The sequence below is a fragment of the Dufourea novaeangliae genome, unplaced genomic scaffold (assembly GCF_001272555.1).
Source record: "Dufourea novaeangliae isolate 0120121106 unplaced genomic scaffold, ASM127255v1 scaffold133, whole genome shotgun sequence".
Classification (NCBI taxonomy): domain Eukaryota; kingdom Metazoa; phylum Arthropoda; class Insecta; order Hymenoptera; family Halictidae; genus Dufourea; species Dufourea novaeangliae.
This window is the reverse complement of record NW_015374011.1, coordinates 1,897,416-1,925,384: the sequence shown is the minus strand read 5'-3', so window position 1 is coordinate 1,925,384 and position 27,969 is coordinate 1,897,416. Positions and strand designations below refer to the sequence as shown.

Below are 27,969 nucleotides of genomic sequence, written 5' to 3'. Positions count from 1 at the left end.
AGTGAAGGAAGAGAGTTAAAAGAAGCGAAAAACGGTTCGTGCGCGCGTGGTACGCGTCAGTTGCGTTTGTGTCTCTCGGTGACTGCGGGGGTTCCTTTTACGAGCGTTCCCGTCGTCGGTGGACGCGACCGGAGGCACTAAACTTGCGAATATTTCGAAAGACGTCCCGTTATGCAACGACAATGTGGGTCAGCGCACAAGTCCATTGTATACGTTTGCTCGTTTTGTACCGTCAGTTCCCCGCGAGACCCGAAATAAGTGCACCTCGTAAAATAAAGTACTGCACACCGCTTTCCCCGACTATCTATTGCACCGGCACCATCGATCTTGCGACGATTACACGACGTTCCGAAATTTGCTTATGCACTCGTCATTCGTAGATATGCACCTTCATTGTGTAATATCACGACAATAAACTGTCGCCGGATTGTTTCTTCGATGCCACCTTATCAGATGATTGAATAACGACTCGAACAATTTTTTTTCTTTTTCCATAAGTATTCGAAAATTTATCGGCTTCGAGGACCGACAGTTTGGGTGTTTCCGACTTCGTTATTAGGAAGCCTGAAACACTCGACTCAAAATGTCGTGTCTCCAGTCACTGGAATATCCACGATTTCGAGGCACAGAGTCTACGAAAATAGTAGCAATAAAATGATCGGTAACAGGAGACGAGTAATTACGCAAACGTTGGGAAACGGTAGGAAATGTTTCACGAAATCGTAGTAAAACACTTTTAGAATATGACGTTATCGGTCTAACGCTTGTTCTTTCTCACCTTTAGAAGCGAAGTTTGGATAAATAAGATGGGCTGTATGACCAGACGAGCGACATTTAGCCACAGAGAATACGCGAACACGTAGATGCTCAAAGATAGATTTACCGTCGACGATCCGTTAACCGCGTCCATAAATTTGCAGTGAAAAATCCAGCGTACAAAATACTTTTCGAACGTCGACTGGCTTTCGTTAAATATTCTGCATTCGCCACCGAATTGAATTGTCTCTTCTGTCGTACGATGCTATGGGTTTTACAGTTATTTTGCAATCGAACAATAGGTACATGTGTTTTCTGCTTTCCTCTATCAAGGAACCAGTCTATGTCATCGATTAATCGTTCTCGATCATTCCTGTAGAACAAAACTTCAGAGAGTGAATGTTGTTTGATTTATATTTTTCGACCTTCGTGCCTGTGGCGTCTCGACGACAACCGAACGTTTCTCTTTTTCGGAAAGTTGCGTCCCAACGAACGGAACCCGAGAATTCTCGTTCGGTTCTTTCGGAAATTCCGTGCTCCTATTGACGTCCGCGTGAATTGGCAAGTGAAAGCAAGTAAAAGCCACGGGAGAATGGACAGGAGGGCTCCTCTGGTTCGAGGGAGTGCTAATGCGGAACGAGCCCTGCTCGAAGTGACGTAACCTTCGTAGTTTCGAAAATAGCTCGAGCTCTCGAGTAGCCAGTCGACGATTAGAATTCGGCATCGCGCTGACCAGACACGATTTGTTTGAAAATAATTTCTTCGGTGTTTTAACGTGGACGAGTCGCAGACGGAACCCCTACGGTCGATCCAGCTACGAATGTATCGCTAGCTGTCGAATCTGCTTTCTTTCATACCGGTCAAAGTCCACCGATTCACGATGGTCTTCGATGCATTATTTCAAGCGAAGGATACATCAGTCCGGTATCTGCGGTCTAAAACATCAACGTCCAGAGGAGCGGGGCGCGGTACGAAAAGCACACGATCGTACTTTAACGTTCTTTCCTCGTAGTGCTCGCATATTTTCGCGCCCGTTGAAACTTTACGACCACGATAAACCCTGGTGTTTTTCTAACGTAACGAAATGTTTTTCGTTCGATTCGTGAATAATCTTGTATCGGAAACGTTCGAAAAATCCTCGACGATACTTACACGTGAACCTTACGCTTCTGTTAGATTCGACACGATTGGATTGTTTCTATTCGATCGACAAATTACAATAATTACATTATACCAATTCGCTTATACGGCGTATGTTATTGATGTGATCGAGTAGTATACAAGTGGTACAGAAATGGACTCGGATGTGGGTATTCGGCACATTCGTTCTTGTAGTTCGATAAACATTTTTATCGTAAGATGATGTCGTGCGGCAGAATGATCAGGGATGGTTTGGAGAACACGTCTCGATACGATCGTCCGGCAACGTAGGTACATATAGAACATCCAAGTTTCGTTCGAACCGTGACGGAGGATGGTGGTCCGAGTTGGAAAAAGTTTTGCACACGGTAGAGAGGCGAGCGCCGGTGGTGGTCGACTTTGACGGACTAGATAGTTGGACTGGAGGAGTGTGGAGGAAAAGCACGGATGCCAGAGCGAGCGGCAAGCGGGCAAGCGGCGGGATTGCAATTGGCGGGCAGTGGCTAGAAAACGGAATCTCGTTTGTCGCGAGAACAGAGGCGATACTCTCGATGAGAGCAGCATGGCAGGCCCCGACACGGGTCGAGGGTTGGCGTCGATGCGTATAGCAGCGGCATGGCAGCATTCGTAGAAGAGAAGGTTCGGAGTATAGGGAGCACGGAGCGCGGTCGTAAGGGGTCGCAAGGGGAGGAGGAGCGGGTGGGTGGTGTGGTATGGGGTGGTTAGGTGGACGAGGATGGGGGTGGTTGTCGACGATAGGGCGAAGAAAGAGGTGGAGGAGCGCAGAGAGAAGCCGAGGTCCGTCGGTATCGATCGGGCGTCTGCGGTAGATTGACACGTGTCATGGCCGCCTCTCGGTGTTCGAGCGAACGAGGCTTGGGGGGGGGGGGGGTGGAGGAGGAGGTGGAGGTGGTGGCGGAAAGGAAAGAGGAAGGAGAGCGTGGAGGGTCGTGGAAAGAAAGAGAAGCAGAAACGGAAGAAAGACGAGCGAGACGAGGAAAGTGGCGAGGCAGCGAAGCAGTCGAGGGGATACCGGCGTCGAAGGTGGAAGAGGAGGAAGAGACGGGGGTGGTTGGCGCGGGGAGGAGGCGAGGGAAAAGGACATTAAGGTGCGTAATAGCCAGCGGGGCGAGCGCGCACCGCCGCGGCATCGATTAGACAGAGGCTCCCTCGTCCCATTGCTAGGATGCAGCCCTCCCCCCTTCTCCTCTTCCTCGACCCACCGACATACTCACCCTCCGCGCTATATCCACCCGTTCACCACCCACAACCCATACTCTCGACCGAGAGGTCTCCACGACCACCCAACCACCCGCCTCCACCTACTCCGTCGAACTGGAGAGCCCCCGAGTACGTGCTCTACATACACACTCGTGCGCTTATGTCAGTTCCTGTCCTGCCGTTGCTTCTGCCTCTCTGCCTCTACCTCTGCCGCTACCTCTGCCGCTGCTTCTACCTCGGCTGCTACCGTTGTTACTACTACCGTTGTATGCCACCGTTGGGAAAGAGAACGACGAGACACGGGAACAACGGGGACAGACGAAGAAGGAGCGAGGGCTTGCACACACGGACGCCGGAGAAAGAGAGAAGGAGAAGGAGTAGATACGAAAGGACGAACCGAGAGGCCGAACGCGAGGGATAATAAGGGGGAATGAGAGACGCGGATGTAAAGGGTGAGAAGGGAGGAAGCAGAGGCTATGCTAGAGGGTAGGCGAAGCCACCTAGCTATCCCGTAGCACCTATACACCTACATACACACGGGCGCTACCGGGGACACCAACGTCTAACGTCGTTATAAACATTAACGGAGCGGCTCAATATTCCCCGGACCTTGCATCCCCTGCGTCTACCTCCGGTCCATCTCCCTTCTAGACCAACCTCCACCTCTTCGCACGCTACCTATCTCGGACGCTCGACCGTGGCTACCTCGGTTTCCTACGGTTTTCGGATTCTTCGCCAAAAGCTTGACGTTCGCGAACCAAACGTCATCGATTATTTCGCGAACGAGCATCGTTCGAAATTATGACGTGTGACGCACAATGTTGCGTGATATTTCACGACGACAAACAAGATCAGAAAGAAATCAATTTTTCGAGGATTCTCCGATTTCAGACGAGTCAACCCACGAACGTTCTCGGTGACACAGGATCGGAAAGACGAGAAACAGGCCAAGAAGGTCTTCGGGGATCGAGTCAATGCTGTCCTATCGAGATCATCCAATTGTCTTTGATGAATCTCTAAAGAATTGATTCTTTGATCCACGGTAATCTCGCTCCTTACTGTCAGCAATCTTAAATTTAAGACGAACAGCAATAATTGCGAACCGATTGCTCGATAATCGTCAGTTTTAAAAGGAGGACTGGTCTGTTTTTCGTGCGTCTATTTTGTCAGGAGCGCGAAGCATCAAGGACAGTCTATCGGGTGAATTCGTACGCGAGGGTCAGAGCGCTGATTATCGTTAATTGCGGTTGATATGGAGGAACGAAGGGGACGCGAAACCCTCGACCATTCCGATCGGATTAGCGACACCGATCGGGGCTGCCGAGGATGGGAATGTTTCGCATCCCGTTCCGTGATCCAGGATCGTCGATGCGCATGCCGAGACGAGTGTTCGTATAATATTATTACGACGAATCGATCGAATTGCGTAAATGTAAAAACGTTGGATCGATTTCATTTGTCGCCTTTCTTCTTCGATACGAGAACAGGCTGAAAATCGTTTTGACACGATACGATTTGTTCTCCGTTCCAGCGTGCGCGCTCTCTCTCTCTCTCTCTCCCTCTCGCGTTAGTTTAGCCTCGCGTGGCATCGGAACAGAGGGAATTCGTCTAGTTCGTGCGTTCAACAAGTATCCGTCTATCCCTCCTCTTCCTTCAACGGCTCTCCTGCCTTCTCGTAACCGCGATCAGATCGCAAAGTGACCTCGCATCCCTTAGCTCGATATCCGGATATTCTTTGTTATCGAGAATCCAAAAGAGAAAGAGAAACATGGTGAGAATGTGTATATGTGAAAGCAGAAGCAATGTTTCCTTGGTAGCAGGTGTACTCTTGCCTTTTTTCATGGCAGGAAAAATAATAAGGGATTAGTCATCGGTGATCGTCGATCAACGTTAACGCGACCATCGGTTAGCTGAAAGTCTCCGCGCGATGCGTCACAGTTGGATATTATATTGACGTATCGACGTCTCGATTCTGTCCACGACCGCTGGCCAATTAACGGGCTTTCTTGTTTTTCCGACAAACGCTCGTAAATCTCGACGGATCCGTCCACACGATTTAGTCCCCGTTCTTCTGGTTGGACGATCGTTCCTACCATTGTCTGCGTCACTGTACGCGTGTCCTACAAGACGATACAATAATCCATAGCGCTATCGCACCTCGTACCCCTACTTTGTCAATATTTAACTTGGTACGACTGTTTCACGCTTAATTGCCTCGCATTTGTTCCGATCCCCAATCCCTGTTTGTTCGTTTGTTCATCGCGAACAACAAACACTACGATCTCGTGACGTGTCGATATTCGATGATGCTCGCGCAAACCCTCACCTAAGGAACCAGAAAGGTACTTGATTATTTTTCTGAAAAAAGTCGAACAAGATACATGATACTTACCGTGTCGATAGAATGCCGTGGAACGGTATTTCGTCACGCGGATTTAGCTTTCCCCGATAATTAGGGAGTTTCGGTATCTTGTTGCGAATGGAATTTTCGAGTCACGTCAAAAGTAAACGATCCGCCTAGATTCGCGCGTTAAGCGATCGGGTTGCGAGGAGCGTGTTTCGACCTGGATGGAAATCTCATTTGGTAGTTTTCTTCGTTTAATAAGACGAGAGGGAGACAAGAGAGGGGCTAGAGGGACATGGAAACGGAGACGCGCTAGGGACGAGAAAGAGAAAGAGATAGAGAGAACGAGAGAGGGTATAGGGAGACGGAGCCACGAGGTCGCTGCCGGTTCGCAGACTTCGGAAAGGGGAAACGGAAAGGGCGCAACAAGGCCGGGGGTGGAGGTAGCGGAGGGTGTCCGGGCGGGAGGGCGATAGCGTGTGGGGGGAGGGTGGAGGTAGATGGTTGGAAGTAAGCAGGGGTGGTGGGTTACGGGCTGGGGAGGGCGGGAGGGAGAGTTGGACGGGGGCTGGTGGATGGGTGAGGACGGTGGAGTTCGGGGGGTGGACGGCGGAGGGCAGCGGAGGATGGTGGAGGGCGGCGGAGGGTCGGCCAGGACTGGGAGGCGAAGTGTCGTCGTCCGAATAACGGCCAAGCGGCATCGACCGATCTTCCTACCCCTAGTTCGTACGAAGCGTCAACTTGTTTCCCTTCTGTTCCGCGAATATCGGACCTTCAATTTGCCCGGTGCGGTTCGCTAACGCGGTGCACTACCCTTTGGGCTGAACGCGCGATTCATAGACTGACCGGATCGTCGTCGATCGTACACCATCACCGATCGATCGATCGATCTCACGCATTCCTTAACTTCCCGCCGTTCCTATAACTTTTTCGGAAAGTTTCTTCGCGAATGCTTCGTCCCGGGCAAGCAAGTTTCTAGGCGAAACGCGTCGACAGCGCGCATTCCCCTCTCGACATTCACGTTTCTTCGTTCGTCGGTGCTCTGCCCGGCGAACGGATTAACGCGGAACCAAGGCGATGATGCGCCTACGTAATACACGCGTGTATTCTTTCCAGATCGGTCAAGCGACCACTGGGACTGATCCATGGAAAGTTACGAGGACGACGACGACACTCATTTCTGTATAAAATGTCACCTGACGGTGCACGGTCTCGAAAGCTACGTGCGACACCGTCAGTCCGGGTGTCGTCCGCCGGACGACAAGAACGAAGCCGTTCGCGTGTCACCGACGACACCGACCACCGTTTCCTATCCCGAAATACTGAACGCGGACGCGTTCTTCAGCTCGCTGGAATTGCGAAGCAGCACGAAGCCCGATTCCCGAAGAGCGTCCGCTTTGCTGGAGGACAGCAGGAAACTGAAGAAAGATGACAAAAGGAAAAAAAGCCAAAAGATGCAGACGGACGCAGAAGAAACAGCGGCGAAAGAGAAGCTTCACAGTATGCTGCCCGGTGTCACGGAACTCGAAGACCCGACCGAGCATCTCTGCATTCCTTCCCTCGTTGGTTTTCCCGAGATCGTTTCATCCGCGTCCAGCGGCAAGCCTACGATAACGGGCAGTCGGAACAAATTAAACCAATCGATGAGCCACCACGTCGCTACAAGCATCGAGAGCGGCGCGTTCCCGGCGAAACACGAGCCGGAAAACTCTTTGGAGAGTCTGATGACGTCTCACGAGTCCAAGCAGACGGACAGAAAGAGACAGGAGGAGACACAGAGGATCGAACAAGTTCATCAGACGTGGCTAGAGGATACGATATTGGCCGAGTTGGTGGCCAACAACGAGAACAAAGACCTGCCTAGGTACGAGTTCGAGTATCAGCAGGACGAGGACTCGGAGGACGATATATTGGAGGAAGATTTGGGGGAGGAGGACTCTTATTCGGAGTCCGAGGACGGGGAGGATCGTGAACGTCCACCGCGCGGTCATACCGGCGGCAAATGGAAACCCGGATTGGAAGATCTACCCCAAAATATGTCTCAACTTCAGGACGACGATGTAGAGCCGGATGAGGAACACCATTCGGAACATCCACCGCCGACTTACACCGGTGGAAAATGGCGACCTTCCGAGAGCTCGCAGGTACTTTGCAATCATACATTGACTTTCCTCGTCGCGGTTATAGGACCGATTGATAACGATCGAAATCAACGTGTATTATTATTAAATCTTTTCCAGAAGATCGAAGAGTACGTAGCTAAGAGCAACATCGGACAACCACCACCCCCGGGACACACGCGAGGGAAATGGATTCCGGGAGCGCAAACGGATATCGAGTCGGGATATTGGTGCAGTCCTTGCGGCAGGAAGCTTGCCTCTCGATTGGTCTACAACAGGCATCTTTTGTCCGATTTGCACGCGAGAAGGAGCATCTGCGAAATCGATACAGACTTCTGTCAGTCGCGTGCCGGGCACCTGCAGCCCCCGAAAAAGACATCCACGCGTAATCAAGTAATTATACCTGTTAACCTCCCTGTCTTTCTTCTGCTCGGCTTCCGCGTCGAGGAGATTCGAACGGAACTCGTTAATCGATTCGGACGTGTGATCCACAGAGAATCAAAGAGGTACCAGAGACGAAGGAGGCGAAGAAGAGTTTGAGAAGAAGAGAAAAGGAAATTCTGAACTGCGAGATGTGCCACGCTCGGGTGAGACGGGCTCAAATGGGCAAGCATTTGCTTTCTCATTATCATTGCCGCGTCGCCGGTGTAAATCCTCGCGGACTGCGGGCGCGTCGGTTTTTACTGGAGAACATGGCAAATGTGGTTCGACAGTGTCCCTTTCAGTGTTCCTCTTGCCGATTTTACTGCAACACGGAGGAAACGTTTCTGCTCCATTGGCGATCCGATCTTCACGCGTACACTCTCAAGCAGGTTGTACTTTCCTCGTTCTCGTACTATTTTCAATTTACGTTACTTCTAACGAGACGCCTGGGATTGATCATCGGCCGGTTTTTCCAGATCTGCGGCAGCTACAGATGCACCCCTTGCAACTTTTGGTGCGAGGAGAACGAAGCTATGGACAATCATTTGTCGAGTACCAGCCATCGTGACGTTGTCTCGATGATGAACGGATCCGTGCCGGTGGTGATCGGTCGTTATAGAGCGTTAATCTGTCCCGGTTGCGAGCGTCGATTCCGTTATAATTTCCAGCTTCGATTGCACACGAAGGAAACCGGTCACGAGGAATGCTTGACCGCGTCGGACGCGTATCAGCAACGAATCAAGTGCAATCTTTGCCCTCGAATCGTTCGGTCTCTGGTGGCTCTTCAGCGCCACCAATTGACTCGTCACGACGGGAACACCGACGAGAAACGAGAGCCGAACGTCTCGACGCGGCCGAATCCGTATTTCTGTTCGTTCTGCTCGATGAATTTCGCGACTGCTCAGGAAGCGGTGCTGCATCGACGAACGTCCAGACACAAGGAGATCGTGAAAGCTCGGAAGAACGGTCAGGATTCAGTAGCGAGTACAGCCCGTGAGTGTCCACATTGCGAGGAGAGACAAGCAAATTTGTCCGAGCACAAAGAACACCTTCTCCGCGATCATTCCGAGCTTTGTCACAGGTAAACGATTACGAATTGATGTAGATATCTTCGGGCGGTGCGGTAATCGCAGCTTCGAGCGTAATCGATGGTTTTCCACGCAGATGTCCCAAATGCGGCACGCTTTTTGCCCTCTCGCAAGACGTGACGAGACACACGAGGGAGAACGGCTGTCTCGGCGATAACAAATTAGACGCGACGGAAACGGCAGACGTCAAAAACGTATGGAAATGCGGCAGCTGTAGTTTCTCAACGGATTCGCGAGCGGAATTCATCTTTCACGAAGCTCTGCACACCGGAATCGTTCGGGACGATAACGCAACGGCAGGGGACAAGGATCGAGACCACGGGAAATCGGTACCGAAATATTCCTGTCCCGTTTGCGGGAAAGCGTTCGGCAAAGTATCGTTGCGGAATCACATCAGAAGTCACACCGGCGAACGTCCGTTTCCGTGCGCGAGATGCTCGGTGTCTTTCACGAGACGATCAGACCTGAACGCCCATCAGAAAGAGTGCACGGGGGCCTCGACGTCGGCGGGATGGACGAACGGATCCACGCGGAAACGTAGCTTTGCTTGTTCCGAGTGCAACGACGCTTTCTACACAAAGTGAGTACATACCATTTGTTGTTACATTTTACGATCCCCATCCTCGGTTATCGTTATCGTTCACAAGCCAAGACGCAAACCCCGTTCCTTCGTTTCGAACAAAATTATCGGCCGATTAATAATTTTAAACGATCGCTCGCGACCGCCGCGCCGCCCGCGTAAAAGTAATTGCCCGGGCACGTTCTTCGTGTACGGAACCTCTGGACGGGTTCGTATGACATAGAGCAAACATCGTATCGTGACAACAATGGGTCTCGCGTAGAAAACTCGCCGCGTTATCCCGATGAACGAAAGGAATCTATTTATCATCAGGTTTCCAGTTAGCTACAATTACGTTCCATCGATCGTGGGTCGAGCCCATTGAACGTACACCGTGACCGCGTCCGCCACGAAACGGAGATATTGTTTCGTGCAATTCGAACCTTTCACCGGCCCGTTTATCTTTGCTCAAGTTATACTACCATTCGGAGTGCGTTAACGCCGACGTATGGCGGCGCGTGCCATAAATATTCCTAACCAGACAACGGTCGACACTCGGAATCGCTGCATCGACGGAGACTGTCGAACAGAAGTACGAAAAAAGTTGCTATCGTTTTTTTATTTTTCCAAAAAATTGCGTGAAATTCTTATAGTTTCTTCGCCGTGTGTATCTGCATTTCTACAGAGGAGACGAGACATGGCGAAATGAGGCGAGGCACGACGAGGCGAAGGGGTCTAAGTAAGGGGTGGCGCGCGCGTTCGTAGGATAAAAAGTGTAAGACAATAAAAGCGGGCGTTGCGGGCAGAAACCACGAAACGTTCGCGTGGTCGTAGTAAAAGTGTCCTCGCTGCATAACTATAAAATAAAAGACCGTATCCGTGGCTCGGTCCAAGCGAGAGAGATGGGGAGAGAGCCAGAGAGAGAGAAGATCGCCGCTCGTACTGAAAGAGGAAAACGCTGAGACGAAACGGAGAAAACTCGCGCGTGTGTATGTTGGTATTACAAGAGAGTAGGAGAGGGTAGATCGAGGAAGGAGGAGGAAGTAGCCCCGCGCTCTTTGCCACCGTCTCGTATTAACATCTCATAGCGGCCCGTAAGCCCCACGGGTCATTCTAGTATTTAACGGGCCTGCATTATGGCCCGTGTAAGTATACGTCCTACGACTCCCTAATACTAACGTATGTAAATAGAAACCGGCGCTCGCTAATGCTCCGATATACTACTGAAATTACTAGGCGCCCGGCTACCGTGGTCGGTTCTCTCGTAAGAATCCTCACGAATACCGATACGAAAAGAACACTTACACCTTGTTCTTGTTCCCGTGGGGACGAGACCGATGCATACTTTCGACCGTATGCAGTTCACGAGAGGATTTCTGGCGGCGACGATAGTAGACGCGTGAAACGATGGCGACGATCGGTGAAACGTTGAACGGATGCTCGAAACGAGCCCCGGAAATACGTATTCCGTGGGTCTCCTGATGCGGACTCGAGTAGAGGGAACGTACGTGGGTGCCCGCAACTAGGCGCCACAGCAACGGCGGCGTTTCTCTCGCGTGTCGACCCAAGTATTAAACCATTGCCAGGGTGTAGAGCGATCGCTATAAAGCAAATGTTAACACCTATGCTCGCACGGTTTGCTCGACAGGCACGGCTCGATTTCCTCGTCCCTTTTTCGCTCCCTTCTCTGTCGTTGGTTCTGCCTGTTCCATACGCCTCCGCCACCGGTTCTCGTCACCACTCGTGCTACCCGTCTCTCGTACACGCATTACATTCTGTAACGCTACCTATTCCACGTCGAACTACCGGAGTCTTCGAACGGTATGGTCGGTCCGAAACGACGAGGGTTTCGCTTAATGTCACGATCTCGACCGTTACGAAGGATTAGGCTCGGCCATCGTCGGACTCTCTGCCACCCCTTACGATCCTTTCTGCAGTTCCACGGATAACGTTTCGATACAGAGAGTCGAAGCGAATCCTTCGAATCGCGACGCTATTTCGAAGTTCGATTCGAACGCTAACGCGCATCAAACTATTCCGATAGTGGGCTGCGTTCTGTGGAGATTAATCGACCGGCTCCCCTGTTTCCCCACGTCTATTCGTCTTCTATATCTTCCAAGTTCCTGGTAATCGTGTCTGGCCGACCGCTAGGCGTTTTCCCTGTCCCGAGGAGTCGGCGCACCGACTCATATACCTGCCTGGAACTTTGCGTCATCTTTCGACCGCAGGCAGTTGAAACTTCCGGTGGGCTTCCAGCCCCGATTAGGACTTTCTCCGGCTCGATTTTCGTCCGAGACGACAGCCTGGCCGAGCAGGGGCTGCTCGCGCGTCAGTTGTCGACGATGTCGTATTCCCGAACCCTCGGCCCCCGTTTACTCGAGCGAACGAGGACGACGCGGTGGGAAGCGTTTCACAAAGTTTTCTACTTTCCCGAGACCCGGAACTTGTCGTCGTCGTCGAGGTTGGTTAACCTGCTCGCGACGCGTTTCCCATTCGGTTTCTAATTATCGTACCAGGACGTTTGTCGATTCTCGCAATAAACGCGGTGATACCTGCTTCGATGGGGGAGGCAGAGGATCGAAAAAATAGTAGAGGGAATGCGAGGAGCCAGCGTCGAAAAAGAAGAAAGGCAAGAACGAGGAGAGAACGGAAAGGACGGAAGGAGAGAAAAGAGAGGTAATTACGAGAAGACGGGCAGCTCCCGCGTATTCGATCGCCTGGCCTAACCAATTCTCGGAATAACCGGGCAATTCTCGATGTATGCGCATATTCAAGATAGTATGTTACATACGCGAGCTACTGACCGTACGTTTCGTTCGTTCCATCCCCTGAACCCTTCGCCTCTCTCCTTCTCGTCGCCGATGCTCTACGGTCGGTCCCTCGGAGCGTTCTACTCACCGGCAACCCTCTCGTTTCTGCCTTCGACGATGTGTACGCCAGTTCCCCAGAGGTATTTACATATATGGACCGCGGCGTGGCGCGCGCGCCTATCTTTTATCTTCCATAGCAGTAATGGCGCGTCCGCCTCCTTCGTGGCTGGTCAGGTAAACGCCGTAAAGATAGGCATACTGGGTGAGATTGGCGTACGTTCGCTACCCAGTTGACATTCGACCGAGAACACCGATTCGTTTCCTCTCGTTCGCGTTCCCCCTCCTCCAACGTCGACCCAACGAACCACGACGCGGTCCGATCTTTTCCGGTATATGTCACAGCTTGTCGCCATCGATGTCGGTGTTTAGACACCGGGTAAATAGCGCGCGTAGCGTTTCGCGACGGGTAAAACGGTGGAAAAATTGCGACGCGATCGAACGCGAAAAATCCAGGATCGAATGTGTTTGATGGAGCGTAGATGGACTCGTTCGGTCGACGAAGGGGTTCCTTCGAACCGTTCGCGGAGATACTCGTGCCACCGGATTCGAGATAACGATTAAAGCGAACCGACTACGAGGCGTCGCGCAATTAATTCGACCATGAGACGTGTTTTCGATTGAAGCGGTACATAAATCTCCGATCATCGGAAATTTAGAGGGCTCTCCTCGGGCTACCATTGTCTTCGCGATGCCCGTGTATCGTTTTCTCTCACCTCCGTCGACGCTGCTAATGAGGCACGGTGTCGTCTTTACGGATCACCCCGTAGGCACCCTTAAACATCCGGCCCAGGTTTGCCCGGTCCGTTCCGTGCCGTGGCCGTTCGGTCAGCAGCAGCCGAGAACGGCGAATCCCGCGGGGGATTGTTCGCGCTACCGAGAGCAAAACGGCCTGGCACGGCCCGGTCCGGTCCCAGCTTCCGAGGGGAACAGAAAGAGGAGGAAAGATTTCTGCATGCCCCCCCCGAGGAACAATGCGACGCTGTTGCACCGCATTCGTCGCATCGAAATGTATTAGTGAGGTGTCTCCGTTGTGCGCGCATTGTGTCGCAAGAACGTCCGTGTGGTCGTACGCGTGTATGTATAATACATACGTAGGTCGGTTATACGTACGTAGGCAACGGTGGCCGTGGGTTTTCTTGGTTCGGTGTGGTCGCAATGGTGGTCGGTAGCGATGGTACGCGGTGTGGTATGGTTTTGGTATGGTGGTACGCGGTAAGCACGGCCCCGTATGCAGACAGTTTAGCGGTGACCGCCCCGCGAGTCCAGTTGTCGCGTGAAATATTGCGATTCATAAAATAAAACAGGCCTGCGGTCGAGGACGCGTAGATATAGCCGCCGGTCGCTAACCCAGACCTAACCCGCCCCTCTTTCTCTGCCTCTTCTATTCTCTCTCCATCCCTTTACCGGCTCTTTTCGAAAGCCAGTATACCCCTGAAGCTCTGGCGGCGGCGGCTTCCATCCACCACCGCCTCCGTTATTTCTTTTTCCGTCGTTTTGCACGCTCGCCTCCGTGTCCGTGTCCGTCCGCCTAACCCGAGCCAGCTTGCATCGCATCATCGACTCTTTATCCCCGGTCCGCGACAAGTTCTCCGTATCCTGCTCGGCGTTCCTACACCACGCGCCGGCGACTAGTTTCTTCGTCGGTTGAAACGTCGCCAAACCGCAACGATCGTAACGCGTCCGGGGCACCCGTGTCTCGACCGATGAAATTTTTCGGCAACGCGTCGTCGTCCATTGCTCGGTCGCCCCGTGTACGTTGCAACGCTCCGTTCGCCTCGTGTTCTGGAATCCGTCCTAGCCACGTCCTCGATAAGTAGGTATAAGCGCGCGCGCGCGCGCACGATCCCCCACCTCCTTCGGTAATGCACCACCTAGGGAAGAAGAAGCTGGATCCAGGAGTTGGAATAAAAAATACGACGTCGACCGTGGGGGAAAGATCGCGTTGCTTTATTTAATTAAAATTTTTCACCCAGCGGTCAACCGGTACGTCTGAAAAACGGTAAGGTAGTTAACGTATGGCCGCCGCGATACGCGACTTCCCTGCCGAAATTTGGCTCGTAACCTCCCGGAAGAGAGGATATCCCGCAACCGAACAACTCGCGATCTCTTCCCCCTAACGAATGATCGTCTCCGCTGAACGAGAAGGCAGAAACGTCGACGTACGTTACGGTTAAGACGCTCCTCCGTTCTGGAGATTCCTCCTTTTCCGCCGACGAAATTAGCGGAGGACATGTTTATTGTAAATGAATCCTACTCCGAGAGCGGCTCGTGGAAGACTGGTACATGTTCTAGGGGTGGCGAATCGGAGAGACGAAGACGGAGGTAAAGAGAGAGAAGGACGGGGTGAGGGTAGTTTGGAGGGCGCGCGCGCTCGCTGCTCCGATTTATGCGCCCGTTACCGAGCCCTCTGGCGCAATTAAGCTCGCGTTATAATATTGTTGTTTATTCTGAGCCTCGGCTGCGAAGCGTTAACCGCCCCTCCGCTCCCTGCCCACGCTGGCTTTACTGGCAACAACCAACCCTGCGATCCCCTAATCTCCCTGACGCGGCAGCTAGAATCTCTCGCTCTCTCCTGTTTCCTATCCCGCTTCCAACCCCCTTGCTTCTCATTCCCTATCGCTCTCTTCGCTCTTTCTCTTACTATTCCTCTGCAATGCTCCACCCTCTTTATACATCTACAATCTCTGTCTATCTACCTATCTATCTCTTCATTTATCTATCTATCTATCTATCTATCTATCTATCCATCCATCCATCCATCTATCTGTTTATATCTACCTATCGTCCTGTCTCTCTCGGTCATCTTCGTCGATTTACAGCATCAGTGGCAAACGCGGGAGTAACAGACCCTTCCCCGGAGATCGGTAGAAACGAAATTCCGTTTTGTTTGCCCCCGCAGGACCGCCTTTGATTGGGATTCGCGCATTAATTTCAACTTATTTTGACGCACGGTCACATAGGAGCTAATGAAGCTGGCTTTCCAGGGTCCAGAGAGTCTGACGTTTGGTCGTCCGATCGTTTGTCCTGATTTGCGTTCCGGTTCGCGCGAAATCCAAACGATGCCCACCGATCGCATCCACCGTTCGACCAGTCTCTGTCTCTCTATCTCGCTCTCTCTCTCTCGCCCGAAAGATTTATCGCTGGAAGGGTCGAAAAGATCGAGAGCGCTTCTGATCGGTCGATGTAACGCGATTTCACCGAATCCGCCTCGAGTTTCTCCGTCAACGGATCGATCCCACGCGTCCGTCGATTAATTCTCCTTTGTTTGCGTAAATTCCAGGAATCTATAATTAAACTTGCGATTCCTCTTCCGAGCTTGGATCTTGAACTGGAATCGAACAACTTATATCATTTAAATAACGCGTGAATCATTCGTTAAACCGGTTCCTTTGACTCGATCTCTCGGTAACATTGACGAAAGAAACACGAGCGGTATCGAAATCGGCGTTTAACGCTACCGCCGGAATCGATGATCCAGGATTCTTGCGCACGGATAAATTAAATGCACTGTTTACAGAAATCGGATAAACGAGGAATTTCGATTGAACGGTAGTAAGCACAGGGGGCGAGGGGGGTAAATGGCATTCTCGTCGATCAGTTGCAAGTCACGTTTGCCTCTTCGGTAGAGTACACGGGAACCGTTGCGTACGATTGCCTCGCGTTACGTCGAGAAACGTTCAAAGAGGGAAATCTCGATGGAATCTAACGAGCAAGAGGGAAGAGATCTCGGCGTGTGTAGACCAAAAGAAGCGGATCACAGGGATCAAGATCGGGTTTCGAGAAAGACGAATCGAAAAGGAAGAGGAGGCGCGAAGGTAGAGAGAGAAAAGTCGGCGAAGGAACGAGACGAACGCAGGTGCAAGCTGCACCGGTGCGGGAAGGACCTACCGACATACGGACGTACGAACGGACGAACGGACGAAGGTGGGATTGAGTTATGACAGCGTTTGCTCCAGGGGGCCGGCTCTGAACCCGACGAAGCGGATATTCTTCTTATTCTTTATTTCTTCGTCTGCGGCCCCGCCGTAGGAACCGTCGGCCATGCATCACCTTCGGTTCACTCTGGTCCAGCCTCCTCTTCGGCATCGTTCCACGGCCACACCACCATCACGGCCCATCACGATCCCACCTTAGCTATGGTCCGCTGGAAACGTTGATTCCACCCACCGCGCGGCAGTCTCGGCTCTCCAGAGAAGAGTCCTCGGCTCCTCTACTACGATGTACTCGGATATTTACCTTTTATCGTAACATATACCGGCTCGTGTCATTCGAATATCGGAATCGTTTACGAATACGACGTTCCCGATCGGGTCTCGTTGTTTCGCGTAAGTAGATCGAGTTATCGAACGAACCGCGAGAAAAAAAAAAAATTGGGAAAAGGAAAGAGCGATTCGTATGTAACACGACGAACGTCGGATTCCTCGAGGACAACCGGGCAAAAATTCGTAAATTACAGGAAGAGCGAACGGTGCATCGATGGCGAGACGTGAAAGAGGCTTGTCCGGAGGATACATCGGTGACAGAGTCGAAGAAAGAGCACGGCAAAGTCGCTTGTAAATCATTCGCGGTAATAAAGATCCACTTGTCGTGGCCCGATATTTATGAATCGCCCTCGGTCGCTCCGCGCCAGAGGAGAATCGGCTTTTAGCTCTCTCGTGGCTAGTCGGAATGAACGATCGTCCGATTTCGAGATAATCGAAGAGGTCAGGGGTGGAGGGGACTAGGGCGTGCAGAGGACTTAGCGCGGCAGGAAAGACGTCGGTGAGGAAGGCGAGAAAGTCGAAGAGAAGACGAGACAAGAAGCCTGAGGAAGGGGAAAGGAGAAGAAGAAGCAGAAGAAGAGGAGAAAGAAGAAGAAGAAAACGAGGACGAAGAAGAAGAAACAAGAGGAAGAGAAGGAGAAGAAGAAGGCGGTGGAGGTGGAGGTTGCGATGGTGGTGGTGATGGAGGAGGAGGAGGAGGAGGAGAGGCAGACGAAGAAGAAGTCCGAGTCGACGTTCGTTGTAGAGGCCGCAGACCGACGGACCGGCGAGCGAAGGACCGCGAGGCCATAAATACCTCACCGCGTTCAGCCAATTAAAACAAATCATTTTAATGCGCAACCTTTTTAATTAATGCCCGTGCTCGCTCGCTCCCATCCGCTTCCCTCCTCTCGGATAGTACACGATCGCTTCACCAACGGCCCCGCCATTCCCATCCCAGAACGATCGAGGCTATATTAATCCGTACGTCGCTACATCCTGGCGGGCTTTACTTTCGGCCGCGTACTCTTCCCTCGATCTATGACCGGCACTGCCCCCGCTCGTTCACCTCGGAGATCTCCGATTCCATTCTGTTCGATCGGACGTCAAACTTTCGGTTCACCGCCGTTAACTCCTCCGTTTTAATTATACGAATTTTCGCCTCGAGATTGCCGGGGACTGCGTACCCTATCTGCGCGTCGATCAGCCATCATCGCCGGGATTTATATCCATCGATCGCCCGGGAACCAAAGGATACAGGCCCGCCATCGAGCACAGTGAAATGGTGCGCAACGTTTTTTTTTTCTTTTTCGTTCCGTCTGCCCGTCTTCGGTATACGTACCGACTTGTTTTTCACGCGTTCGCGTTAAATCAGAAGAATCTCGTCGCGCGACGAAACGCGAGCGTTATTGGCGACGACTGTAACAACGATCGCACCGACGCGGATTAGACTTTTAAATGACCCTGAGTCCCCGGCCGGCACATATTTCACGAGATGACGGTGAACGTCGTGCTAAATCATCCGGAGTGACCGCATCCGCTTGCCCAATCGGCCCGAGACTCTCTTCTTAACGGCCTCTTGTCACGCCTGCGACATTCCACCGAAACACACGCCGTGGCTGGTCGAACCTTCCCCGCTTCTCCCTTTCGCCCCCGTTTCGTCAATGTCGTCGCCGCGAGACGCGCTTTTGTCGGCCACCATATTAATATTGTTCTATCGGAATTCCAATCCCCTCGAATAACCCCGAGAAACACGGGACTTGCGCGTCCTATAATTCACTCGGTCGACCGACAGTGCCTCGTCGACGATGTCGTCGTCTCGACCTCTCGGCTTCGCGTCGTTCCGATAATTTTTCAGGGAAATTAGCTCACGATACTTCTCCATTCCGAGTCTCGCGAGTTCGAGATCTCGTAAACTTTAATCACGAATCCCGCGAGCATTCGTTCGAGTGTCTGTACGTCGACGACTACGACAGGGTCTGGCTTCTAGCGAACGTTTGCCTCGTCGGTCACGACGGTTTACCGCGTGAGAAACCACGATTGAATATAATACGATCCTATTAATATCCTTTTTATCGAGACACGAATCCACCGGAAAACCGTTGTCGCTGAATACCTCGGACGTCATAATTCAGGGCAATTACGGGGCTCGCTTACGGTGCGCGAACACCGAGGATCACGGTTACATCGTTGGTTAGCGTTCATCGAACCAACGTTCAACGCGGATACGCCTCTCTTTCGTTGCATTCCCGGAATGCCGCGATCTCCCCTCGTCACCCGAACCATCCCCTCCCGCCTTGTTGCACAGGACGAAACGTAACGAGGAAATATTCGTTTGCGGAAGTTGCCGATGTTGCACCTAAATAACGTACCTACGTACGCGTACCTGTAGGTCGCAATTTGCGTTCGAACGACCCGGGTAAGTTGTCCTGGCCGATTAATGGCACGAACGCGCAAAGAGTTCGTCCTTTGTATAGGTCAGTGATGGGCAACTCCGTGGGGGTCTCTAGGCCTTGGAAATTGGAACTAATTCCAGAACTTCTTCCAAAACTTAAAAGTTTTAGAATTAATTATTTTGTTATTATTTATTACTTCTTATTACTTTGTTGGTTAATTGATATTAGGAATAGGAGTGGAGATAGTGCGGGATTAATGAATAACGCATATGTATGGTTTGATTGTTTTTGATTGAAGAATCGTAAGAAAATATACAATTTACAATGGTATTTGTATAATTAAATAACAATTGCTTTAAATACTACTTAATATAAAGGCATCATTTTCGCGTAGCCGACACAAGATCAGGTTGCTTCTATCTGTTTTGAATAAAAAGAAACATAAATGATTATTAAACTATGCGAGCGATAGGCTAGTTTAGCTGAAAATGTGCGAGAAGGGTCAAAGAATCCCAATACGAAAATATATCGATACGTTTCCTGCCTCGCGTCGCCTTCACAGGAGCCCGCGGTTGCCCGCCACTTGCCCGTACGGGCAACATGCCCGAGCAGTCTCGGTTGCCTATCACTGGTATAGGTCCACAGTTCGGGTTCGAATATTTTTATTCGTGTACGGTGCATGGCATCTAGCGAGGAATAATCGGATAAAGACGCCCGTAGACGAGGGACAAGGTGAAACGACTGGAGAACGTCGAAGCGACGAACAGTGGTTCACGGCCAACCGGTGATTCGTGAACGTTCATGCAACGACTACCTGGATGCAGGTGTACCAGAAGGTACGTCCTAAGCTCGTGCGAGGGCGTGTATATCCTGACATTGTAAAAGTTGCCGTTACACTTGCGTAGCCAATTGGGTAGGCCGGGACTCCCTCTAGGACGGCCCAGATCGCGCAGCCTCTTCTTGTTCCCGATCGTTCCTTCTCTCCGACCTCTCTTCTCTTCTCTGCTCCTTTCCATCCCGTTCGGTCGCACCTTTTCTCTCCTCATTCATCCTCTTTTTCTTCGGTTCCCTGTCCCTCGTTCGCGCTCGATTTCTTCTTCCTTCGATCCGTTGCACGTTCGCGGAGAGTTGGCCGGTATCGTCGAGCTGCCATCTCGAAAAATGCGAATCCGTGTCCTTCGGTTCTGCTACCGCGCCGGTGGGTTTCCCGCACGGTGACCACGCTCGTTGGTAAAGATCTCGAGACAGCGACCGAGAGATACGTAAGGGAAGATCGTGGCTACCACGTTCGGAAATTTGCTGCCGATTTCGATAACATCGACGAGCTTTCGCTTGCTTTTATACCGATCCCGTACCTATGTACGTACTTACGTACGTTGTTGGTATTAGCGGCGCGGCCTTGCCGACGATTCCAAGCTCTTTACGCGCGCGTCATCTTCTGGCATCGAAGAGGCGAACGATATCCCCTGGACGTTTCCCGCGGTTTAACGAAACGTTCTCCGCGACCTGCCGTTAATCCCATGACTTGTGAATCGTGTTCGCGATCAAGAACGAAAACACGAACGGCAACAGACCGCAAACTCTGGACGCGTCCCATCGAGTTGGTCGACGTGCCGGGAGTGAGTTCACTAACCGTATAGATCGTCACCTCTTGACAGAAACTATTTAAAGTGCAGGCTCTTGTGTGCGCTCGCCGGCAGGTTGATATAGGATGCAACAGCTGCGATCGGATCGTACGGCGTGCAAACAGCCGATGGTCACGCGCGTACCTCGCATACGCCGGACCATTGTGCTGTCTTATTACACGACGAACTTAACGAAAACTCGGTTCTAAAAAAAAAAAAAAAAAAAAAAAAAAAAAAAAACGAAAATCATTATTCTCAACGTGTCGCGTCGGTCAGGGCGGTTGCTGGTATTCCAAACATTATACGAATCTCGCGAAATATTTCCAAGATAGGGGGTTGCACGCGTGGCACGTGATACGAAGCCTTTTCTCCTGGAAGGGGAGAGGTTACGTTTCCTCTGGACGTTGTACACCGGACCGTCTCGTCTGAACTACTCCGAACCTTTCCTTTTTCTTCTTTTCAGGCACGCTCTACGGCAGCACATGCTACGTCACGCCGGGAAAAAGTACAAGTGCGGACTTCCGGGCTGTCCCACGGTCCTGCGAACGGCCGCCGAATTGAGATCCCATCTCACGACGCTAACTCGTCCGATAAACAACATCAGTGCACGGACTGCTCTTACGCGGCGAAAACAAAATCCCAACTACGCAGGTACGTGTACATAATATGGCCGATGATCCAGCATAGCGTAGCCGCGACAAATGTCACCGTGATCCATATACCATCCACGATGCCTGAAACGGACCGTTGATTCCGCTCCTCTCAGCTTTTCTCTTACTACCGATAGTATTGACATTAATTCTAATCGAGATCCCCGACGGGAACGGCGCGCGATCCTACGCCATTAATCGTGATCGTGGCTCGTGTATATGCACGACGCGTATGACCGATGTCTTCGAGGAAGTATGCAGCGAATTAATTGCGCTGACCGCGGTAGTCGTATATACGCGATTGCTCGGATCTATATGGTCAAAGGATCTCGACTATTATCGATATAATTTGTTTCGTTCGAGCCATAAATCGTTGACGGTAATTAATGGAAAAGTACTTTGGCCGCATCGCGCAGTGCGTTATTACGCGTATGAACCGGTAATTGGTGCGCGCGAGAGCCCCCTTAATCGAGGAATCCGCGCGCGGATTTCTTATCCGCGATTCTCGATTGATTCTTAATTATCTCTTGGGACAGCCAGCCAGAACGGTTAATACTGGGAAATATGCGACGATCGTTCGTCGCGCGATGGCGGGACTGGCGCGGTATATACGAACGAATCGGAGAGGTTCGATTTAAATTCAGCCTTATTAAGGGCATTGTACCGTGGAAGGACGCTAATAAATTTCATCTCGTTCGATTTGCCGTTTCGTTTTGTTTTCCCTTTTTCGCGCGTCGTGTGTAACCAGCGGGGTAGAGAGACGGGGAAGGAGTGCGCGAGGGGTGGTAACGAGGAACGAACCGATCGGGCGAAAGTGGGAATGAGAAAAAAAACAGTGGGGGTGGGTGGAACGGAGAGAGAACACCGAAAGCGGAAGTTGCGTGCAGCAGCCGGCCAAGTGCGGGCAACCCGTTATGATCGTCCGCATGGCGATGGTCGACGCGATATTTCATCGCGAATTGAGTACTTACTACGTGAGTCGAACTCAACGCAGCCACAGAGTGTCACGAGCTCTCTTTCTCTCCCACTTTCGTGTTCTCTCTTTCCTCTTCCTCCCACTATAACCCTATCCTCCTGTTCTCCTCCTCCTCCTCCTCCACCTCCTCCTATCACGTTTCTCTCTCTTTCGTTCTCTTTTTCATCGTTCACAGCCAGTGTCGCCGATCCCTCTTTCGCACGGGCGTGTATCTCGTACCGTCTCTTTCGTTTACACGCTGTGCGGCGGAGTAAATCACGCGGGATTTTAATTAAACGTGTCACGCATTTCGAACCTGATATACACGTAGCCGTGGCCAATGGCTCCCTCGTAATATCGCGCACGCATATCGCATCGTTCATAATCATCGATGCCGCCGCGACGATCAACTTGCCGAGTTCTGTCGCGTCTTCCAGTCCTGGCTAGATATACATACTTAACGTCCATACTATTTCGTTGCGACGAACCCTCGTCTTTTCCTAATTCTGGAATTCCCGAAAAAAAAAAAAAAAAAAAAAAAACAGCGGAGAAAAAGATAGCGACAATCGTGGAAAATATAATTCGTTCTTGGTTACAGACATCGTAGCCGCCACGAAGATCCCACGAAAGCCAGCAACTCGGAGTCGTTACGGGCCTGTCCTTACTCGGGATGCGCTTTTAAAACGAAACTCGCCTCTCATTTGCAGCGGCACGTGCGCTTGCATACGGGAACCAAGCCGTACAAGTGTCGGCATTGCGGTTACGCGAGCAACAACTTGGTAAGTTTGTATTTGATTCGATGCGGGGTCGCGAGTAAACGAGAACCGAAGACAACACGCGAAGAACCGAAAGAGCTGCTCTCGGCCCAGTGAATCCCGTCGCGTGAGAAGAGGATGAAAACGATCGGGTTGGACCGTGGTGGTCGATGCGTCGAAAAAGATCGGCGTGTCCCGTTTCGACGTGACCGTGACGCGCGTACACGGTTGCGAGCGCGAGGCGGTTCACTCGCCCCGTTCAATTTTTGTCCCCGCGGTGACTTCGTGGCGTAAATTAAGCAAAGTACACCTTAACGTTTGGACCATGCCGCCGCCTCTGCCGCCACCGAGGCGCGATAAGATAACGAGTTAATTGTGCTCACTGGATGCCCACACACGCACGGCCCAGTCATACCGAGCGGCCGGTATGCTAATGCCCTTTGAAGCTTTAGTTAGGATGCGACTCGCATACGAGGGCTCCGTGTCTCTTTGATAGCGACATAAACTCATTCCAGTGGCTCTCAGCCCGGGATAACTTGAGCGGGGTAATCTCGCGGCACGGAGAATTGCGAATGTTACGTCTTGCATCGGTAATGATACAACCAGTAGGCACTACCGAAGTACCGAACCGCACCGCGACATATTCGGACCGTGAAAAAATACTCTAATCGGGCCGTTTTCCTCATCGTGGATACGATCGACGGAATCGATCGTGATAAAGATCACGATCGCGCAACCGTGGATTAAAGTGATGCGCCAGGGGTGAAAAGAAAAGTACACCCCCTGCCTCCGTTCCTTCGTCTCTCCCCTGGACGAGGGGGTAAGATACGGGAACCGATGGAAATCGCTTCGATCCGCCGGAATATCGGGATCGGCGATAGCCGTTTACCCGGTAAGACTTTAATAAGGAAGGAACGCGCGAGCAGCGTACGAGCCGATTTAACGACCAAATTCCCACCCACGTAGCGAGTGACTTGCCTTGCGTCAACAAGATTACACGTGCCACCTTTCTTTCTTTCTTCCTTCCTTCCTTCCTTCCTTCCTTCCTTCCTTCCTCTTCCTATATCTCCCTCTCCTTCACGACATCCAGGTTATGATTTACCTCAAATGGTTACACGATTCTTTCTTTCCCTTTCACGACCTTTCTGTTTCGTTCCACTCTGATGGTACGCGTCCACGCGCGTCTCTTCTGGTTCTTCTTCTCGGTGTTCTTGGTTCCCCTTGACGGGACAGCGCGCACGGAAAACTTACGGTTCGGTTGTTCGGTGTAGTGGTTAAAACGGTGTTGACGGCGGCGATAATTCTCGAAGGCAACGCTAGTTACTTTCGGATCTGTTTCGCGTTTCCACGCATCTTGCCCCGTCTGTTGCCGCTTTTTATCTCCCTCTTCAATTCTCCATCGAGGTACGCATCGAACCCTGTAAAATATTCACGAGTCTACGCGCAATAAGGAATTTCGTAATTTCCGCCATTCGATCGAACGAATTAAACGGTTCCGCGTCCGTTTCGATTTATTCGTTTCCTTAATCGGAATTTATTTTCCGAAATGCTCACCGATGAACTCGGGCTCGCAACGGGACGAGCATTTACGAATTTATATGATATCGAGTAAAAAGTGGAGGCGCGCAACCATTCGGTATTCCATCGATAAAATCTTGATCTGGGTTAAAGATCCCGGCTGTTCGCGCTTATAATATTACAAGCAGCTCAAGCCACCGACGAACCACAAGAATATCCGACTTATTGCTGCTTCCGATAAATTTCATACATATATTACGAGGACATTTACGTTTAAGTTACGGCAAGGTAGCTTACACGGGTAGAAGGAAATTAATATTAACCGACTGGAATCCCTGGAAAGAAATAAAAGCGGAGGAAGTTAAAGTCGGCACGATTCGAGATCCTAGAACGAAGGCTCGTAAAGCGAGATATTCTCCGGCCTAGTAACACACAGCATGCCCGGTGCATAGGTAGTGGCCGATGTAGCTGATAATTATATCGAAAGAAATCGGAATCGATTGGATCAACGTAAGGTTTGATACGCGATTCGCGTGACGGGGCACACTTTCTATGGACAGGACCGTTTCGCTGAAAGGTGGACGACCGCCCATGACGGTGTGAACGGGTCTTTATCCGAGACCGTCACGGAGCACTGCCCGTGGAAAGATTTACTTATGGGAAATTAAATTTGATGTTGCCGTTGCCATCAACGGCTCGTATAAGCCCGCCTGGTAGGAAGATGTTTACGACTACGGCCAGCTACTTAGCCCGAGAGGGTAAAGCGCCTTTAAATGCTCCATGGCATAGCCAATGAACGCGTCCGGTTTGCGGCAGACCGATTCTGGACGCAGGTATTCACTGTCGACCGATACCAACGAAAGCCCGTTCCGAGCCTCCTGTTCATTCCAACACCGACTCGACTCGACTCGAATCGCGCGACGCTCTCGAAACACACCAGGACGTCCCTTCGGTTGTCGCCTATTCACACGGACCGACCTCTCGCACACACCTCGTCGTTCTCTCGAGGAACTACTGTCCTTTCTTTGCAAAGTCGACCGCGTGTAACATACACGCTCGCTTTAACCAAAACGTTTTATTTTTGTTGCAGGAAAACCTGAGGAAGCACGTCCTCTCTACTAATCTGCATCCCGGCAAAACGATCTACGAATGCGACGTTTGTCGTGTAAAAGACGCCGATCCGTTTCAGACGAATTTCGCGAAAGAACTCCGGGCCCATCTCGCGGAGGCGCACGAGGACGTTTTTCCTACGCCTAGTCACGCGGCCGAATACGTTCTCGGAATTTTCCAAGTTCCCCGTGATTCGTCGTCGGATTTCGTCGAAGAGCCGAGTTAATTCTCGCGAGATTGTTTTTCTCGGCCGTGTCTGGTTGCCTCGTATTTCCGGCGGAGAACGTCTACCGGTTGGAGAGGGCAAATTTATGGGGCGCGCGAGCGTGAGTCCGCGTTAAAATTGTTGGAACGGCCACGTGGAACCCTGGGTACGCCACGAACGGTAACACATCTTTCGAATATTTCTCGGATCGATGGTCGTTCGCGAGACCGTTCTTAAATTATCTCCGATGTACCGAGCCACGACATAAACCTACGGATGCGTTAGTTAGCCTTGGACGTCAATGGTATCGGTGTCGGAACCTCTCGTCCTTCGTGGTCGTGTGCGAACCGGTAGGCCAGTACTGTGCCAGGAAATAGTTAAGACGATGTACGGTCACGTGGCACCGAGTACATACTTTCGACGCGTGTATACGATCGAATCTTTATGCTCCGTGCACAACGCGACGAAAACGTTTGCTTGGATCGTTCGAGTAGGTTATACCACTTGTCGCGAATTTTTTCAACGGGCCGTGTGCCTCTCCGCGGACACGAGACACGGATTTATACGATGACATATCGCGCGACTATTTAGTAGCAGCGTTCCATCGCGCCCATACTATATGTACATGTATATACCTACGTGTATTCGTCGCGGTTTCGTGAAACAAAGACACGAACGCTCGTAAAGTTGATCCGTTCAACCGAGAGAAGGAACTGGTAGGTAGGGTATCGCTTTTGAATAAAACTGCTAATTACCGACGCAACTTCCGTTATCGCTTCGAACGATTGAACGATCGAACGAACCGCGCTAATTTCTTCGCGTGTACTTTATTCGTCCGTTCCTATTGGGTTTGCGATAGCGAAAAAGCGGACAGACGGCGAGGAGGGGGTGGAGATGAGTTGGATCGAGACGGTGGTAGCGTGGAAGAGGATCGAGAGGAGAGAGGAGGGAGAGGAGACGAGAGGAAACGGGACGAAACGGTCGTTGAAAAATTCATCGTGGCTGAAAGCCAGCGGCGGACCACCTCGTGGATCGTCTTACAAGACGCGTTTCCGTCTTCGAAGGTCCTGATTGTGAGAAATGCATCGTGCTGTCGCGCGAGATAGGTGTCGTAAAGTATGCGGCCCTTGAGTTCTCTCTGGGCAAACAGGACGAGAGCGACCGAGAAAGACGGGGAGAGTGGAGAGAGACCACGGGCGTCGTGAGCGCGAAGGATAATTTATTGACTAATTAACGGGGATGTCCTTCATTACGGGTCGAGCAGCAGTCGTGGTCGCTTGCTCTCGCTCGGGAACCGGCATTATTTGGCGCCCGAATATTTACGACCGCGTCCTCCTTCTGCCCGTGGACCGGGTCCTCCGCCCCGATACCGATGCCGATGCCGATGCCGATGCCGATGCCCAAGCCGATGGCCGATGCTGATGCTGCCTCTGTGTGTCCCTGCTCGAGAAACAAACCGCGAGCAAGACGAACAGAGAAAACGAGCCAAGAGGAAGGAGGAACGAGCCAGCAGAGAGACCCATAACGACGCGTCCTGATCTTACGGCGATTCGGCGACTTGGAATTTCCTTGGGCGAGGGGGGATTCTACGCTCGACTCTCGGACACGAGCACAAAACTCGCGGGCGTTAACTCCTCGGACAAAGAATCGCGCTTAAATCTTGCTGAACTCGCGCCCCATGTTTCCGCGCGAGTTTCGCCCGGACGGGGGAGTAAAAAAGAAACATCAGGAACGAGGTTCAACGTTTCGATTGGAAAACTGGAAATGTATACTGGATACTTGAATCTCTCGTATCGTAAACGATCCTCGAAATCTTCTTTCATTGTCCGTGACGCATCAGATCGGTCAGCGGATGTGATCGTGAAACGAGCACGGAATGCCGCACAGGCTGGAACGAAAATACTCGTTCGATGTCCGTAAAGAAGAGGATTTAGACGGAAAGTTTCAGCCCCCCCTAGGACACCAAGGGAAACGGAATACCGGCCGCGTGCTT

At 51.5% G+C, this 27,969-nt stretch overlaps 1 protein-coding gene across 1 annotated transcript in view; it reads left to right on the top strand.

Moving 5' to 3' along the window:
- LOC107188546 (zinc finger protein 845) overlaps positions 1 to 26,158 on the top strand; it is a 37,423-nt gene extending 11,265 nt beyond the window's left edge. The window contains 9 exon segments of the mRNA XM_015576847.1: positions 6,578 to 7,605; positions 7,702 to 7,974; positions 8,076 to 8,393; positions 8,481 to 9,085; positions 9,169 to 9,672; positions 21,247 to 21,350; positions 21,353 to 21,434; positions 22,987 to 23,167; positions 25,752 to 26,158. Of these exon segments, the coding sequence (XP_015432333.1) occupies positions 6,607 to 7,605; positions 7,702 to 7,974; positions 8,076 to 8,393; positions 8,481 to 9,085; positions 9,169 to 9,672; positions 21,247 to 21,350; positions 21,353 to 21,434; positions 22,987 to 23,167; positions 25,752 to 25,997 (3,312 nt within the window). The 5' untranslated portion in view covers positions 6,578 to 6,606 and the 3' untranslated portion in view covers positions 25,998 to 26,158.
- The last annotated feature ends 1,811 nt before the right edge of the window (positions 26,159 to 27,969 follow it).